The sequence below is a fragment of the Ictalurus punctatus genome, chromosome 3, assembly GCF_001660625.3.
Source record: "Ictalurus punctatus breed USDA103 chromosome 3, Coco_2.0, whole genome shotgun sequence".
NCBI lineage: Eukaryota > Metazoa > Chordata > Actinopteri > Siluriformes > Ictaluridae > Ictalurus > Ictalurus punctatus.
In genome coordinates, this window is record NC_030418.2 from 6017363 (window position 1) to 6036422 (window position 19060).

A 19060-nucleotide genomic window follows, 5' to 3' on the forward strand; every position below is an offset into this window, starting at 1 on the left:
ATAGAACAGACATCAGCGCGGTGCTCCTGTGGCTTTAATCGTCACTTCCACGAGCACCTGAGTGGACATTTCTGTGACACTTTTTCCATTTGACCAATGTCAGAAGGTTTGTTCACGAGTACTTTTTTTTGTATTTAAGGTTGATATGCTCATGCCGTGCAAAGGTGTACACTAGCGCACACACAAAAATTAATAACAGAAATTAATCCAAGTACGTCTAACAGGCCTCGCTGGAATTTAAACGTTTTGCCGGACTGGAAGTGGAAGTGTGCTGAAAGAATGCTGGTGTCGCAGAGGCGCACATGTTGTAGCTCAGGTGCTTGCTCTGAATCATCTTCCTCCGGCGCGTGCGTGGGAGGATTTGTGTTTGCTTCAGCCGTTTCATGTCGAAAGGAAGCTGGGCCGAGGAAGGAAGTGACCCAATGTCCTCCTTTTTCTTAAAGAGTTTACAACATTCAAATTTCTGTCCATTTCATCCGGACGAGGGAATTCATGATTGCCGGGGTCAGGACTCTATATTTTTTCCTGTTATTTGACTGGAGACTTCGGTTTCAATAAAACAGCCATGCTCAATCATTCAGTTAGCCTTGGCCTCTGAAATCATGTTTCTTAATTAAAGATTTGACTGAGCTAAAAACTGATGAAAGAGTCATGGAAGTTAATGCTTAATGTTGGCTCGAACAGGTAATAAGTAGCACTGTGATTGCTTGAGTTATAGAGAGATTTAAAAGATTTGTAAAGCCATTAAGTTTTAACACTACTACTCGACACACTCGATGGCTGATCATTCAAAACCTGTTTTATACTCGAGTTTAAAAATAGCACTCCGCCAGCCTCAATTCCACAGCGTCTAAAATGGTGCTAGTGTATTTGCTAAGCGGAGCAGATTGTCCCTTTCAGCCTTGCCACTGACCCATGATGGTCACGGAGCACGTACCGAATGCCCTCGGCAGCGGCGTGAATGCCAGCTCAGGGCGCCTGCTACCATTCACAGGCCTCAAACTGGAGCCAAAGGAGCTCAAACGAGGCGCTGACGACACCATTGTGCGAGATCTTTGATGTATTACCCCCATCAGCTGCAAACTGAGGGCTTTGGTTGCCTGTGTCACAAGACCTCTGTCCTGCACACACACACACACACACACAGCACAATGCGGTTCCCATCAAAGTCTGGTTCGTTTCAAAGTTAAATGTTGTAGTCAGTGTAAAAGAGTGGCTTTGTGTTCTCATCTAACTGAGCCTTGCGTATTTTAATTTCGAATGACGGCATTTGTAAGGTGTTTCGGATAAAACAACATCAGAAGCCCTGTGAATTCTATTATCATGTTAGTTTTTTCCAGAATGCAGAAGTAGTGACAAACTTGTGCTAAGCTCTTATCATCGGTGACTGTTGGCACACCTGAACAAATATTATGACAGTCTGTGTTTGTGCATGCTTGTACTTCATTAGCGTGTCTGTTGTACTCTGTAGGCTTTGATTTAAAGCAGTGTTCCGATTTATTCTCACTTGAGTAAATGGGACCTCCCCCCCTCCTCCTCCACTTTCCTAGGTTTGTAGTACTTTACTGGAAGGAAACACGGTGAGAATATTTGCGTGTAAGGAGTTGGGTTCGAGTAAGCCAGACTTTTATTATTTAACACAGAATCGGGTACATTTCATTAATAGATATGGCCAAGATCCACCCAAGGTCACAGAAAGACACAATTTGATATGGCAGATATGACTGATTATGGCAGATGATCAGTTATGAAGCATTTAGATCATCTCTTTAACTTACTGTTAATTGCTTAAAACAAGACTGTGGAATAGGGGTGCATCTGTATTCAAGTTTTAACATGGGCATAGTGTAGACGAGAAGCGGTGGTTGTTTGAACTCTACCACTATGTACCCAGAAACACTGAAGGGGGGGAAGGACTGCTGAAAAAAAATGTAGTTTTTCATTCACATAATTTAAAAACAAATAACTATGATTTATTTATATAGTTCATAATTGGACTCAATCATATATCCTATGGAACTTTGTGGCAATCTTTCAATCTAATTTGCCTAAGTAAGCTGATTGACTACACTATATAGACAAAATTATGTAGAAATCCGACCATCACTCCCATATGTGGGTCTTCCTCATGCGGTTGCCACAAAGTTGGACGCACACACAATTGTGTAGAAGGTCTTTCTATTCTTTAACATTAAGATTTGCCTGCACCAGAGCTAAGGGTCCTTAACCCAAAACTGTTCCTGCTCGACAATGCAGTTATGCACAAAGCAAGGTCGATGAAGAAAGACATGGTTTGTCAAGGTTGGAGTGGAAGAACTTTAGTGGCTTGCACAGAGCCCTGATCTTGACCCTACTGAACACCTCTGGGATGAACTGGAATGGCCTTCTCATCCAACATCAGCGCCTGACCTCACTAATGTTCATAATGCCTGAATGGGTAACAGATCCCCACAGCCATGCTCCAAAATCTAGTGGAAAGCCTTCCCTGAAGAGTGGAAGCTGTTATAGCAGTAAAGACAGGACAAACTCCATATTAACGCCCACGGTTTTGGAAGGCTATGTTCAAGAAGCACTTAGGTGCGATGGTCAGGTGTCCACATACTTTTGGCCATAGTGTTTTTTTCCACCTAAGTAAGGGAACTGTTTTTTATAGACAACAAAAGCCACCTAATCTTTTAGCAGTATTAGTTTAGTTGTAGGGGCTTGCATTTTTAGAAAGGTCAGAAAGGTTCGCTGAACACAGTCTCAGAATCTACTGAGAAACTGAGGTGCAGTGCTGCTGAGAGTCAAAATGGGCTCCTTTCAGCAGCATTTCATTGTAATGTCCTGTAGAAATGTTCCGGAAACATTTTCTTTTAAAAACGAGAGAGGAAGCTCATTTAAGAACACTGGAAAACCTTGAAAACATTCTTTTTGTGAATTTCAGGCAAGTTTATAGAGATATCTAAATCGAAATGTGGTTTTATTTTGGAGCTCAGTGTCAGGCTTAGGTCAGGCTTCTGGACCTTAGAGGTCGACCGATAGTGGATTTTACCCATACCGATAACCAAGTTGGTTAGTAGTTTTAAAATTGATACTGAATGAAAACATAACAGAGATATTAATATATATTAACTATTAATAAATATAAGTAAATAAAAGATGTACATCCAAACTGAACTAAAAAGTAACACTCCAAATAACAAATAAAAATGGAGACATCCGAAATGGGGGTGGAGCAATAAAAAATTCAAATAACACGACAAAATTTGTCAGCGATAGTTTTTATTTCGCCTCTAGAGGCCGCTCTAGATTTTTGCATATAACCCATAGTTCCAGCAAGCAAAAGCAATAGATCGGTTGGACCTCTAAAACCACCAACAATACATTAAAAAAAAAAAAAAAAAAAAAAAAATGAATAGTGTGCCTTCTATTAGTAGCTGTATTTGTGTCTGTTTATAACACATTATCCATTCATTCTGAAGGATATATTCATATTTGTTTACATCCCTACTTTTAAGTGTATTTTCCTGCAGGAAATCAGTACATGAAAGCTACACAGTCAGATTGTAACTTTCAAGATCCTAAAAGTTGTGGCCAGAAAAGTGTACATATGATACAAGTAGCTCCATAGACTAAGAGTAAGGCAATTTTGAGGTTTCTTTCTAGAGATTAAATCGCCAACTTGCATCAGATGGCATTATTTCACACGGTTATTATTTATGTACTATTGCTAATGGCAACCTTTCTCTCTGCTCTTTCTTGCAGATCTGCCGGTTACAGCAGCATCTTTCAGCCGGAGAGCATCAGCAGGATCTGTTCCGTGACCAGCCACTCATGTTTGTGTCGTCGTTGTCTCAGCCGCCCTGCCACAGTCTCACGGAGCTCGTCCAGCTGTGCGGAGGTGCCGTGTGCAGGAGCATTCGCCAGGCCGGCATCTGCATCGGGGAATACAAAGGCAAAAAGCCTGAAGAGACCAAGTGCCTATCAGAACAGTGGATTCTAGGTAACATGTCTCCTCCATGTGTTACTGTAAACCTTTATGGTTATATTCTGAGATATAAAAATCTGAAACTCTTACATTGTTTGAGAGTGTATTCTCTGTAACATGTTAACAAATTTTTTCTTCTGTACTTGGCCAGATTGCGTGACTCATCACGTGCTGCTCCCATATGACCACTACATTCTGGAGTAAAGAGACAGTGTGTGATGGTGACATTTTCATGTAAATGGAATACTGTGAATTTCTGGCATATACCATATGTTCCATACAGTATGTATGTTTATAGTTTGTGTGTATTTTATGAGTATTTGATGTGTTTTTCCTGTTGTTCTTTACTGTGTATTAGATACTGTTTAAATAAAACAAGTCATTATAAGGCTTATAGCCAGGGATTGATTTGAATTCATTTACGAGAACAGAAATCAGAGCTGAGCTCAGGTACGAGCATTTCATGTAAACATAAATCATAGTACAACGTAGAGGTGGTAATGATTTAAAGCAGACTGCTACAGCGAGACATGCATTCATTTCAATAGTATAAATGTATTCCTTCAGTTGCTGACTGCTGCATTAAAGCAAAGATTCATTTTGACTTGACTGAACCTGCACTTGCTAATAGTTTTCCAGGGCTGCAAAAGACTTGTATCATTGTTACAATATTTAATTATTTTCTTTATGTAATGTGATTTTCAGAAAATGTATAGGCTATATATGTAGGGATGGAGCCATTCTTCATGCTAGGGTGCCACCTATATGATAGATAGATAGATAGATAGATAGATAGAATGGTAGAGGTCCAAGAAGCGATCGCTGAGGGATGCCTAGTTTCTGAGAGACTGTAGGCATCTGATAATCCTGCATTGAGATGTAAAACCGTCCATCCATGAGACATGAAGTAATCCAGGAAAGAGCAGCACCCGTGGCACTGATATCCGAGAGGCGGGAGGGAAGTAAGTCATGACAGACAGTATCAAAAGCAGACCTAAGATTGAGTAATTGGAGAATAGAGAGAGAACCAGAGTCACTAGAGCAGGAGTGTCCAATCTTATCCAGAAAGGGTTGGTGTGGGTGCAGGTTTTCATTCCAACAAGCAGAAGCCACACCTGAGTCTATTGAAAGCCAAGTTCAACTGATTAAACAGATGGAATCAGGTGTGGCTCCTGCTTGGTTGGAATGAAAACCTGCACCCACACCAGCCCTTTCGGGATAAGATTGGACACCCCTGCACTAGAGAGTAGTAGGTCATTGACAACTCTAAGGAGGGCAGTTTCAGTACTACGGTGTGGACGAAAGCTGGATTGAAAGGAGTCAAAGAGATTATTTTAAGCAAGGAAAGATTGTGGCTGGGAGGCAACAGTACTTTCCAGTATTTTGGAAATGAACAATAAGTTAGAGGGTCCAAGTTAGGTTTTTTTAAGAAGTGGAGTCACTGCTGCAGGTGTAAGTGGCAAAGGGAGAGAAGAGGCCTTGCCTATAAAGCACTGGTGGACAGCATTCAACTTTTCCTGGTAATAATTCAGGAAAGTACAACAGAGCTCTTCAGATGCATGAACATTATGAGCTGGAGGAGGTTGAGTGAGCTTATTTATCGTGTCAGACAAAACCTTAGGACTATTGCTTGCTTTATTGATAATTGTAAATGGTCTGCACTTAGATAGCGCTTTTATCCAAAGCGCTTTACACTGGTTCTCATTCTCTCTCTCACACACACACCCACCAATAGTAGCAGAGTTACCTTGCAAGGTGCTAACTTGCAATCGGGAGCAACTCGGGGTTCAGTGTTTTGCGCAAGGACACTTCGGTATGTGGGGTCACGTGGGCCGGGAATCGAACCGCCAACCCTACGATTAGTGGACAACTCGCTCCATCATGTGAGCCACAGCCTCAACATAGCTAGACCGCACAGAGTTCAGAGCGATTTTGTATGTGGTGAGGTGATCAATGAGAGCTAAATGGTGACCAGTTTTCCTATAAAGCCACTCGAGCAGAATTTTTTCATTCCTATAGTGATCACGTGTGTGCTGCAAGCACTGCGCCAAGACTGAGGTTATGTCCAAAGTGTGTGGCCGGAAACATTTTAAGACAAATTTAGTGACTTTATTAAAAAATAAAATTAATTTAAAAAAAGAGTAGCAACAAGTCACTCACTGATTGTCTTTGTTCCTACTAAGCAATCACTGATCAGCATTGTTTCCCAACAACCAATCACTGATCAGCATTGTTTCCTCAACAACCAATGACCGATCAGCATTGTTTTTTCCCCTTCTTAGGCTATAATATAATGTTCTTCCTTCTTCATGGAACAGCTTTTGGTATGCAAGTGATCGTTCCCATTTAATCGATATGCTAATTGGCATCATCTGGCGCCTTTGTGAGCGTGCTTTATTTACTTCCGCCTGAAAATAGGTGGCAACGTTGTGCCCTGCACATTAGAGTGTTTTTTGGTGCAGAAAGGGCTGTTAATTAGCTGATTAGTTAAAGGTGTGCATAATAATGAGGGTTGTCCGAGACCTGAATTGGGGAGAGCTTGACGGATCTGCACGCGTTGCTCGTGCTCACGTGTGTGCAGCATGCACTGTGTCCTGAATAAAGTCCCAACCGCAGATCTCACTTCCCCTGCATGCCGTTTCTGTGCATCGCTGCTCAACCTCTCTCTCTCTCTCTCTCTCTCTCTCTCTCACACACACACACTCTCACACAAGCGTACAATGAAATACAATGTATAATGTAATACTGTATGCAGGTTACAGGTGAATAAGAGACATACGATGTGGATAAATGAATAAATAAATAATCCGATGACCTTCACTTTTCCGCCCACTGCGTTGACGCACGATTTATTTTACTAACCAGCATTAGCCCACTAACGTGTGGTTTTACACGCAGCCCGAAACTGCCGGTGGTTTCCTTTCACGTGTTTGATGTAGATTCGAAAAGAGGGGTGTGTCTTCGGTTGAATCCCAAACGCCTTCCTGCTCCGTACCCAAGTGCACTACATATGAAGTGCTCAAAACACGTTCCATATTTACTTTCTTGCTATACTTAGTAAGCCTGGGGATAAGTACGATTTTAGATCAGGAGTGTGCGGAAGGTTGCATGGCTTTATTCTAGTGTATTAAACCACGGCTTGTGCACCCTAGTTGCACAATAGTGAGATATTTGGAACTCAGCCCTTACCGTAGCAACTGCGACACCAAGATCCGGAACCTCCACCAATGAGCGAGCGCGATGCTAGTGCGTCCGTGACGTCATCGGGTGCAATATGGGGTCCGTGCTGGACAGTGTAGCGTGACTTTGGTAAAGACGCGTAGATTTGTAAGATTAAAAAAAAACAAAAACAAACTCGTCTTCGCCTCTTGCGCTTGAGTATATAGACCTCTAAAGTTCATACATTCGTGTTATTTAGACGCTTTGTCATTTGAGTTTGGAGCTGAACTCCGTAGCATGAACGTTAGCCTCACCTTTGACAGACCGCGGTAGAAGAAACTGGTCTGCGTGTCTGTACGGGATTTTACGGTAACCACCAAGCGGTTAGGAGAAAATCGCAGAGCTGCTGAGATGGTCATTGTCATCTGTACGGTACGTTAAAACCGAGTGTTATCGTTGAACAAACTTGAAAACAAGCGTTCTGTTCCTGACGGGACAAAAAGAAAGTTCGTGCGCTGTAATTAATAAGGAAGTGTGTTGTAATTCATAAGAAACTTTCCTTTAAATCAAACGCCTTGTCGTTACCGTAAAGCCTGGTGTATAGTCGCGCGACACGGTTTTGACAGCAGCATGCCTCTGCACTGAGCGTCTTGACAAGTACACTTTTGTCATGTGTCCGTCAGGGCTTTCGAGGTTTATTATATTTTAGCAGTAGATATATTTTTTTAAAAATAATATTTTGCACAATGACAGGGTTAAGCTGAAACTTTGCACAGTTCATAACAGCTTCGTTGTAGCCGATGTGGTGTAGCAGCTGCAAGATCTCGCTTCCGCACACTGTGTAAACCCGTTCAGCGCCTTGTGAAACGACGTGTTAAGTTCATTACGTGTCGGATTTTGTTTGTTTGTGATTTATTAAACATGCTGCTGTCATTGATCGTGCACACGTACTCTCTGCGCTACTGCATACCGGCCGCGGTTATGCTCGGCACTGCGCCGGTTTACCTGCTCTCCTGGGGCGCATGGCGACTCCTGTCCACTGTCCTACCGGCCAGACTGTACCACACCGTGGACGATCACATCTACACCGTGTACCAGAGCATGGTACTGTTCTTCTTCGAAAATTACACCGGGGTTGAGGTGAGTTTACTGACTCTATTCTTCCAAAAACATCAGTACATCCTTCCCACATTACTGACCTCACCTGCAGCATCTGCAGCCTTTTTTTTTTAAATAAAAACTTTGCAGACACAAAGACAAAGGTTATATCTGGTCAGTCTTTTGGTTTACAAGGGTTGCACGATATATCGTTAATCGTTCTCCCAATACTAATGAAAATAACCACACGCTAAATATAGTTTTTGTGTTATGTGTAAAATCTCAACAGTTCCGGGTAAGTGATGGATCAAGGTGTTGGCGTTATCCAAGATACCTGATAACCACGGCGCTGTTGAATTCTCGAATCTGATTGGTCAGCTTCGTTTACTATAACAGCAGCTCTGACTGGAGGGACAGGATTGGATTATATTAATGCTCCATAGTAAGAGCTCATTCACAAGCAAACAATCTGCATAAAACAGGTTTTTTTTTTATTATTACGTTATTAACACATAATAGTTGATATGGTTTCATTTTCCACAAGGAGACGTTTAGTCTATATGACACTTATAGAGGGAGTCTCCAGTGTCAGCAATTTGGAACAGTCGGAAAGTATTCCATCATTTTGCTGAAACATGACAGCCTGCAGGGTCCCCCCCCCCCCAATTTCGTTGTCATTTTAAGAGAGGGGGAAAAAACAAGGCTGGTGAATGTGACCGTTTATAAATGCTTTAATATATTTTTAAAAAATTACTTTCCTTACAGACATTCACAGCATTAGATGCAACTATAAATGGCAAAAAAATGCACAATTCGTTAATAAATTAAAAATCGTCATTGTCAAGAAAAGATCGCATTGTGTCGCGCCACATCACAACACCCCGGCGTGGATTATTGTCCTAAAACAACGTGTTTTATTCCTTATTTAATGCAGACCAGTAAACTGAAAGTCATAATATGTTAATTTCCTGATTACTGCACTGCCCTGTTGCGCTCACGTCTTAGCTATGCCAAGATACAGCGTGTTCAGACATGCTCCCCTTTATTTTTATCACCGTCCAAAAAAAACAACAACTTCCGTTTACATTTAAAGCATTTAGCAGACGCCCTTTTACAGAGTAAATTTGACGTCTCCATCAATAACATACAGTATCTTCATGCTAGTACGAATACTTCAGAGTCTAAGATTACATAGACATCATACTGATGATATTTCCTTGTGTCATATTCTTACAATTTCACTGAAAACCCGAATAAAAACCAGTCCTTTTGGCACAAACGACACATTAGGAAGTCCACATCATGCATTTTCTAAAGAATAACGCGTAACTTAACGTGACATGTTACATCCCAATGCGTTGTATTCCTTTCCTACCAAAGCGATAATTTTTAATTTACGAAAAGAACGACACCACATACATTTAACCGTTTATAATTAGTCTTTAATATTGTGGAACGTCCTCTAGACGAGTTAATTCCTGTTATCCTTTATGTTACAACAGCTGTAAACAGCCGTTCTCTTTTCCCCCCCGCTCTTTCTGTCGGGTAATAAGAAATAAACCAGAAAGTGCCAAGTCCTCTGACAGAAAACTATTATGACTATTATGAAGCACTGACACCTGAGACGCTTTCCATAAATGTTAAATAAACATCTTACTCTTACAGCGTGCTTCACCAGATCAATAACTCTTGTTAAAGCATCTTGTTGAATAGCAGCATGCGTTCTGCGATCTGTTTATTATTAGGCTTCACAAGTTCCTGTGAACGAGCTTTTACTATAGAAACGATACAAGCCGTACTGTTATAGAAAATTAATTAACCCCTTTCTGACTAATCAGATATGAGAATTCAACAGTGCTGTGGTACAAGAACTCGAAAACAACAAGAACAAAATCTGTGCTCCATCCATCTATTGAGAAATACACCTGCCATCTGGTTGTAATATAAGTCAGGCTGAATGTCTTGTAGAACAAGTTCAGTTGTCTTGCAACACACTTAAACATTCCCATAAAAAGGTGTGACCTGCCACGTCTGATAACATGAAATGTTTTTAGATATCATCTGTAACTGGAAGACGGAGATATGGTTATTCTTTTTATCTAGTTATCAGTTGTGCTGTTATTTATGGTCTGTGCGTTGAAGCAAATCAGATCAGGATGTGCAAAGGTCTTTCCCCTGGTTTAGCTTTCATCCATCCACTGAAAGTGGGGAAAAAGTGGGTTTAAATGCTATTTAGTGGTCTTCAAATAAACAGCATTCTTTGTTAAAGGTTTTCTAAGCTTTGTTTTCGCTAAATCATGGTATACGAATGTGCTGCCCGAGTTTTCGTTTACGTTTCGCAAGTTTACGTTTGCCGTTCTGGAATAAATCACAGGTGTGGGTGGGGCTTAACAGCGATTTACTCTCATTGGCTAGTGAGATTTGGTTCGACAGCTCGAGCGTCTAGCTGAGGAGGAGGATTGACGACGACATATGAGACTACCCAAATGTCAAATATGAATTACAAGCTAATATATTGGCTAAGTAAGTAAGTCATTTCCACTACAAAAGTACAAACACTATAACTATACTGAGAACCTCATCCAGAACGCTCTCAAAAATTTGTGTTTTCATAAACCATGATTAGCGAAATATAATATTAAGCTCGCATAAAACAAAGAAGTGCAAATCTGTTTCCTCAGTTTCGGTCCTGGTTCTGCAATAAATGTGCTCTCTGTCCCGCTGACCTCTAATTAACCCACTTCAACCTCAAGAAGGGCTTCTCATTTCATGTGTTGAATCTGGAACAGGAAATGTTCAGTGGATGGTACATATAGTGCCCTCCAATAATATTGGCACCCATGGTAAAAGAAAGAAGGCTGTGTAAAATTCTTTTGTTTCACCTTTTGATCTGTTGTTAAAAAAAAATAATCACAAAAATACTCTGCTCTCATGCATAGCAAACATCTGCAAACAAAACACAGTTTATTTAAATAAAAAATAAAATTAAAAACTGTGTTAAATATAGGTGTGCAACAATTATTGGCACCCTTTTAGTCAATATTTTGTGCTACCTACCTACCCTAGCAGCCCGGAGTCTTCTCCGATAAAGCACTGAAGAGGTTCGAGAATACATGGCAAGGGATCTGATACCATTCCTCCATACAGAATCTCTCCAGATCCTTCAAGGTCCACGTTGGTGGACTCTCCTGTTCAGTTCACCCCACAGGTTTTCCACAGGTTTCAAGTCAGGGGACTGGGATGGACATGGCAGGACCTTGATTTTGTGGTCAGTGAACCATTTTTGTGTTGATTTTGATGTATGTTTTGGATCATTGTCCTGCTGAAAGATCCAACCACAGCCCATTTTAAGCTTTCTGGCAGAGGCAGTCAGGTTTTCATTTAATATCTGTTGATATCTGATAGTCCATGACTCATTAAAGAGCCACCACCATATTGAACCGTGGGCATGAGGAACTTTTCCATATGGTTACCTCTTGAATTTCAGTAGTGTCTGGCAAACTGAAGACACTCGAGTTTGTTTTTGGATGAGAGTAGCAGCTTTTTTCTTGAAACCCTTCCAAACAACTTGTGGTGATGTAGGTGACTTCAGATTGTAGTTTTGGACACTTTCTGACCCCAAGACACAACTAACTTCTGCAATTGTCCAGCTGTGATCCTTGGAGAAAACCTGTGTTTTGTTTGCAATTGTTTATCCATGAGAGCAGTGTATTTTTGTGATTTTTTTTTTAAAAACAAAAGATCAAAAGGTTAAACAATAAAGACAAATTTTCTCAGCCTTCTTTGCTCATATTTACCAAGGGTGCTAATATTAGTGGAGGGCACTGTAACAACCAGAAACACAAGCTTTGAAACCTAAGAATCTTTTAGTTATACTCTGATAGTTTAATTGAAATGTAAAACCTTTGTATACACATTTAAAATGAACTAGAGTAAACAGTTGAAACCACTATGAAGGAAATTTAATAGACGTATAAGAGGAAATTATTGATTAGATTTGACACCCAGCCACATACTCCAATACGTCTTGGCTGGAAATCCTCAGCTATTTACATGTAATATCACTTTTAGGACCATATTTTTTGGTCTTTTTCATATTTAATTAGAAAATTTATACATGTGAAAGCAAAGCATGTCATCTTGACCTTTCCACTCATCCGAATGTGCAACGTACAGCAGTAAAATCACTTCCTGGTTTTATTCAAAATTGCAGTTAGGGAAACATTAACAAGGTAACATTATTTCTGTTTGTCTTTTAGCGATCGAGTTTTAAGATGAACTCCGGGAGGATGTTTATGGAGGATGTTTACAGCCTAAATGAATCTACTGATGCTTTTATTGTGTTTATTTTTATCAAGGGAATTCACATGATGTGATTTTAGCTGTGCTGCCAACTTTGCACGGCATTAATATGAGACGTTATGTGAATGCTAAAACCCGCCTAAAGAAAGCAGGGTTATTAAGAAGAAAACTACTCCTCACTTTTTCAAGCATTTCACATGAATGTAGTGGATTTAACGTCACTAAAGTTAAACTCTTCAGAACTGAGAACAGCACGGCTTCTCAGTCGGTTTAATGCAGAATTTTAGGACTGCCTCCATGACAGGAGTCCGGAGACCACATATGGTGTAGCCATTACCTAGTTCAATAACACAAGCAGAGGTGTTCATATTTGAAAGTGTAGTAATAACACTTTACACAAGCTTCTGGAAATCACTGTGCTCCTATAAACTGTACATATAATGAGCACATTTGGAATGTCACACCTGGTGTGTTTACACCGCAGGACACATGGATATGAAAGAGCGTACTGCGAAACTTCATTATGACTTTTAATAAGCAGATGGTGATACCACTTATACGCGTGAGAATAATGGAAGCGAAAAGCTCCTAATGCTGATGTTAAAGTCTTCATGTGCATTTTTGTTTCGTTTTGGCAGATGTATTGTTTTTCTTCCTGCATTCTCACGTATTATTTATCACTCACTCAGATTATTATTTATGGAGACATACCAAAGAAGAAGGAGAATGTCGTTTATCTCTCCAACCATCAGTCCACAGGTAGGTCTTGGTGCAGAGCCATATTGCTTATTTATGGTCAGCTAGACTACATTAAACATTAAATAACCTACAGTTTATATTAGCAGTATAAATTCTGTCTATGAAATTGTAGGATTGATCAAGTGAGTTATATATAATATATATTTATTTTATTTTATTTTTTTCCGTGCCACAGCGGATTGGATCATTGCTGACATGCTAGCAATTCGCCAAAATGCACTCGGCCATGTAAGATACGTGTTAAAAGATGGTCTGAAGTGGCTTCCGTTGTACGGCTGGTATTTCTCTCAGGTACCGTATGCGTAATTGTGATATTTCATCTTCCTTAAATGCAGTTTGGTAAGCGTTATTGGGATAAAGGACGTCTTCTTTATCTTTTAAAGCACGGAGGCGTATATGTCAAGCGGAGCGCCAAGTTCGATGAAAAGGCCATGAAAAGGAAACTCCGTTCTCAGGTGGATGTAGGAGCACGTGTGAGTATGCAATACTGTACAGCATTTCCTAATTAAAACCAGGACGCTTAACAGGCAGGGTTTTGAGTCTCCCTCTTTCAGAGGATGCGATACACAACCTAGATACAGTTAAACAAGAAACAGACAAAAACAATTCAATTCACTCACCACTGAACTGTACGATCCGATTCAAGCCCGATCTAGTTCGGTTAAAATGAAAAAACTCTTCATGACAGGACAGGACAGGTTTTTTTTTTTTTTGTCTTATTAGCTTTAAGAGAGAAAGGGGAGAAAAGAGAGGCTGGTAAGGTAACGACTGTTGTAGTTGCTATAATGCAAGTGATAACAGGAAGTAGAATATATTTTCTGATTTGAATGTGTAACTATTCATTGTATAAACAGATCGTACAATACTGCGTCTTAAACAAAACATTCAACAGACTGCATAATGAAGTAGGCTGTTCAGCATAAAATACCACCGAGTAGACCTATTAAACATTTAAAGTGAATTAAACATACCTCTCCTAAGCTAGCTTCAGGTCTTTTGTGTGGTGTTTCAGATGTAGCTGGGGTTGCAATCTTTCTGAGAACTGGTAATCCTGCACACCCGTGAAAACCTGACCAGAAAGCTAATGTTTAATTTTGTTACATTCAGATGCGCACCTTTTTGTTTTGTTACATGCTGCTAAGAGTGTAGTTGGAGTTTCGGTACTTTTATAACATGGAATCTTTTAATCAGTTGAAACTGGAAACCGTAGGGACATATTCAGGCAATACGCATTATTGCTGTAGCGAAAATGTATCGCATCCAGACACCACCTTATCATATCATATTGAAAGTGTGGTTTTACAGTCCTGCTAAACAGTCATTTTTGTGTACATGGTTTGCTTATTATAAATAAACCCATTATAGAGATCTCCAAACTGACAGTTGAGACACTTAAATTTTCTTTATTGGGTGAAATATCCTGGACGGGTCATGTGATTTCTCTGAAGTTTCTGTGAGTGACTGGGAAAAAATAGGTTTATTGCCAAATAACTTTTTCCCATGACACCATTTGTGATCCCGTGACAGTTGATTGGGTAGAGCAAAGCCTTTAAAGTTGGAGTCCTCTATCTCTGTAACATTGGGCATTTCCGAGTGATGACTTTAATTCCTTAGAGGCATTGATTTATGCTTCTATAAAAATTGCTTCAGACATATAAACATCCGTAACATTTGTGCTCTGGTCCACTGTTTTCTCCACAGATGTATCTCGTCATATTCCCTGAGGGAACACGCTACAACCCTGAATTTAAGGAAGTAATCAAGGCCAGTCAGGCTTTTGCTGCAAAAGAAGGTACTTGTCTCTCTGTGCCACACTGGTATTGTTTCGACAACAGTTTGCCTTGAGCCATCTTGATTAGATTTGATATTAGATGTTTGCATGTTTTTCTGATTAAACTGAGCCACAGTAGGATTACGTAGTAATGTAGGACTGAGTGAATTACGATGTGTCTGATATAAGGGCATGTTAGAAACGTTCTTGACTTAATTAACAATAAAGTCAATTTTCCATTTTCCACCTGTGCTTTCATCAGTCACAGTGACATTCTCTGCCATTACGTCCATTCTTATTAAGCGATGTTAATATAGGAAGGATTTATTAGTGCCATTCTTCAATAACCGCCAACTTTTGACATGTAGTAACTGAAAATAGCGTCTCTTATTAGAATTTGTGTACGATCGAATCTGATCCAATAACAGGTGTATGACAGGTTTCTTACTGGTTCTACCTGATTTGGTATCACATCACTGGTTCTACAGTGAACACTATTTCTGATTGTTTTTTTTTTTTTTAAATGACTCTCATAGGACTTTCTGTACTGAAACACATTCTGACACCAAGAATGAAAGCATCACATGTAGCAATAGAGTCCATGAAGGAGCACCTAGACGCAGTTTACGATGTCACAGTGGCTTACGAAGGCACTCTGACTGCAGACGGGAAAAGACTGTCTGCCCCTTCAATGCCAGGTACAGTGACACACTTCACACACTTCTAGTACAGCCAGGAAATGGACTTTTAATCTGTTACATTTAGTATTGCATGGATGATGTACATAATTCAGTTGGATTAAGGGGCCAGGTCATCTAATATAAATATTGTTAGTCTTTAAGTCATCAAACTGATCTGAAAAAGGGCAGAGTGCTTGCAAGTGCGTGTTAATTCCAAGTACAATCAGGTTCCTAGAATACATAAATATGGATTTCCTGCTACTTCCTATAAACAGGAAGTTATGGCGTGCTATCATCCCTCGCCTTGGTGTTCCCAAAAACATTAAAGCCAACACTTGTTATGCAAAAAAACATCCTGTTTTTGGACAGGAATAAACAGCAAAGTAATGTTATTGATACGACTTACATTCTTTACATGTTAATCAAGTGCTTCAGTCATTGTAAGGGTGAGTCAGATATTATTTCAGTATATTTTTGTTTTAAATTTAGATTTCCTGATTGGTCTTCAGCAGGTGTGCACGTTTACGTTGTATTGCTTGGCCTTTGCCTTTGAGTATTTGTCCAAAGATTTAGAGAATGTTCTGCTTGGATTGAGTATATTATATCCATCAGAAATCTCGATTAGATGCTCGTTATTGTTGTTTGACTACTTGTGAATTGTTTTTGACTGTTTTTCAGACACCGGTGTGCGGCAAGGATTAAAATGATATCCAATTAATTATAATGGGGGGAGGGGGGTAAGTAGGAGTTCCAGTTCATCCCAAAGGTGTTGAGGTCAGGGCTCTGTGTAGGCCAGTCAAGTTCTTCTTTTCCCTCCTTGGTAAACCATGTGTTCCATGTGGAGCTCGCTTTGTGCACGGGGCATTGTCATTCTGGAAAAGGTTTGGCCCCATTAGCTCCAGTGAAGGGAAATTGTAACGCTACAGCGTACAAAGATATCCTACACAGTTGTGTGCGTCCAACTTTGTGCCAACATTTTGCGGAAGAACCACATATCGGTGTTATGGTCGGGTTTTTTGACCATAAACTGTATGTCCAATATTGACTCAGTGAATGCGAAGTATCTACGCAGCTTTTGCGTTTCAAGATTTCTCTTAAAGTGGTACCGGCTTGTGTGATGTAAAAGTTGAATATTTCCTACACAGTTGTCCCAGTAACATTTACTCTGATTATATAATATTAATAATTATGCAGTTTTACAATTTATCTCTTGAATTTGCACTTTTTAAGTAAAAATGCAGAGATTTTACTCTTGGTTTAAATTTAATATGAAATACTTTTGTTAAATACCTTTTCAAACGTACGACACAACCTTGTGAAGAACCCACCAGCTGTGACTGTAATGGACAGCGTTTAAGCTAGCCAACAAACACGGTTAATCAAGCCACATTAAATTTAGCTGTGCTACTTTTAGATACATAGTGGCAGTAGTGCCCAATGCTGAAAATGGCAGACCTTGTGCCAAAGAAAACTTCTCAATCTACAATCTAGCATTGATTTTTTGTTTGTTTGTTTTATTTTTGAAAAAATGGTCAGCCCAATTTGAATAAAGTGAAATGCAAAATCTTCACAAAGTCATCACATATAATCTTTGTAATCTTTAGAATCAGCCGTTTTCATTATTGTCACAGTCACAACTTAATCCCACCACAAATTATGATAGAACCTGCCAGAGGTGGTCTTGTTTGAAAGTGTGTAAATTTTAAACGCAACTGAATTTTATAAAATGAAAAAACCCAAAAGCTTGTGCAAGATTGCATTGTTTGCATAATTAGTTGTTTACAGAATCTTACAGCTACAGTGATGTTTGAGTAGATTACATTTAAACCAAGTGACACTCAACAGCACCACCCTATGGCTTTAGGTTTTGTTTAGTTTTTTTGTATGTATTAAATCAAGATTATTATTTTTTTATGGTAAATCAGAGATGAGGGGAGAAATCTATAAATCACACAACCTTAAAGAGGTAATGACTTGTTTGCTGTATTTATAACAGATATGCTGAATGTTTGTCTTGTTTGTTTGTTTGTTAACAGAGTTCCTTTGTAAAGAATGCCCCAGAGTGCATATCTACTTTGAGCGCCTGGACATGAGGGAGATTCCTCCAGAGCCGGACTTTTTCCGCAGGTGGCTTCATGAACGATTTGAGATTAAGGATAAGTAAGTATTCCTGAGCAGATGCCTCTACTCAATTTCGCCACATATTTCAGCAGAATATCTCTGTTTACACTTAATTTTACTGACTGTGGTTTGCAAAAGACATCTTAAGAAAGAATTTTTACCTTATTTTAGGTTGCTGACTTCTTTCTATGACTCTGAGGAGCCCAACAATAAATGCAAGTTTCCAGGAGAAGGTCAAAGGTCACTGCTAAGCCTCAGAAAGACGCTCCCTTCACTGCTGGTGTTGGGTGGCCTCACTTTGCCAGTGCTCTTAACCGAGTCAGGTAGAAAACTCTATGTGAAAACATGGATCTATGGGACTCTTTTGGGATGGCTGTGGGTTCATATACGACCATGAGGTAATAGAAACCACTGACCTCCCGCCAGCTCGCATCAGCATGACGAGACCGGCGCTGGTTGGATGCTTGTGTTTTCAGCCAGCCATGCTGTCACATCTTGGAGTGTTTTTCCCCCCTGGTGTTAGGGCCAAGACGTGTTTGCTGGAGGATGACCACATCTCTCTTTATTTCACTGCTTCTTTTGTCTTGAAGGCTTTGTTTGGTTTTACATTCTCAGCATCATATCCATTACGTTGGTTATCTTAATATTCTGAGCTGGAAATAAAAGAACAGCATTTTAAATGGGGTTGACATGCTTATACAAAGGTCGGCCAAGATATTTTATTGTGTTCAGCTCTCCAAACGAGTATTCATGTTAATGGAGTTTGTGGTTCAGAGGGGTTTTTTTTGTTTTGTGATTTTTTTTTTAAATAACGCTTTTGTTAAAATTGTATTCGTTCATGATTGGGCTTAGTTAAGATTGTGTAATTTGTCTTTTTTTTGCATGACATTTTGCTTTGTTTACACATCAAGTGTGCTTTATTTCTTTCTTTTGCTTAGTACATTGGTTTGTTTTTGTTTGTTTGTTTTGTCTTTGCAAAACAGATTGTCTCATACAGTATTGCCAAACTTCAGGATGCAGGAGCAATATACTGTCACTAAATACTTATCTAATAAAATATTATATCTGCAGTAAAATGCAACAGAGAAGCATTTCACTGTACTCTGCCTTTTAACATGCAAAATTAACCCTGTTACCTCAGTTACCTTTTCCATTATTCATTTGTTCACAAAACTATATTAATGTATTTATACCACAGTG

The 19060-nt window shown here is 39.6% G+C and overlaps 2 protein-coding genes and 1 long non-coding RNA gene across 5 annotated transcripts in view; 2 read left to right on the top strand and 1 right to left on the bottom strand.

The window, feature by feature from the left end:
- mcph1 (microcephalin 1) overlaps nt 1-4579 on the top strand; it is a 39823-nt gene extending 35244 nt beyond the window's left edge. For both annotated transcript variants that reach the window (XM_047154383.2, XM_053679449.1), the window contains 2 exons: nt 3748-3985; nt 4122-4579. In XM_047154383.2, coding sequence (XP_047010339.1) covers nt 3748-3985; nt 4122-4174 — 291 coding nt within the window. In that variant the 3' untranslated portion in view covers nt 4175-4579. The remainder of the gene's footprint in view (nt 1-3747; nt 3986-4121) is intronic.
- Nucleotides 3248-7301, bottom strand: LOC124627720 (uncharacterized). The gene is made up of 2 exons (XR_006982238.2): nt 7160-7301; nt 3248-3917 (listed from the first exon to the last, which is right to left on the bottom strand). It is a non-coding gene; the product is annotated as an uncharacterized LOC124627720 (long non-coding RNA).
- Nucleotides 7230-19000, top strand: agpat5 (1-acylglycerol-3-phosphate O-acyltransferase 5 (lysophosphatidic acid acyltransferase, epsilon)). Of its 2 annotated transcripts, XM_017463631.3 has the most exons (9): nt 7232-7561; nt 8185-8269; nt 13219-13288; nt 13464-13579; nt 13672-13761; nt 14990-15080; nt 15596-15757; nt 17776-17899; nt 18032-19000. In XM_017463631.3, the coding sequence occupies exons 2-9, from the start codon at nt 8231-8233 to the stop codon at nt 18255-18257; spliced, it is 918 nt and encodes a 305-aa protein (XP_017319120.2). In that variant the 5' UTR covers nt 7232-7561; nt 8185-8230; the 3' UTR covers nt 18258-19000. The 2 variants fall into 2 exon arrangements, with proteins under 2 accessions (XP_017319119.2, XP_017319120.2); XM_017463630.3 differs by having other exon boundaries at nt 7230-8269.
- The last annotated feature ends 60 nt before the right edge of the window (nt 19001-19060 follow it).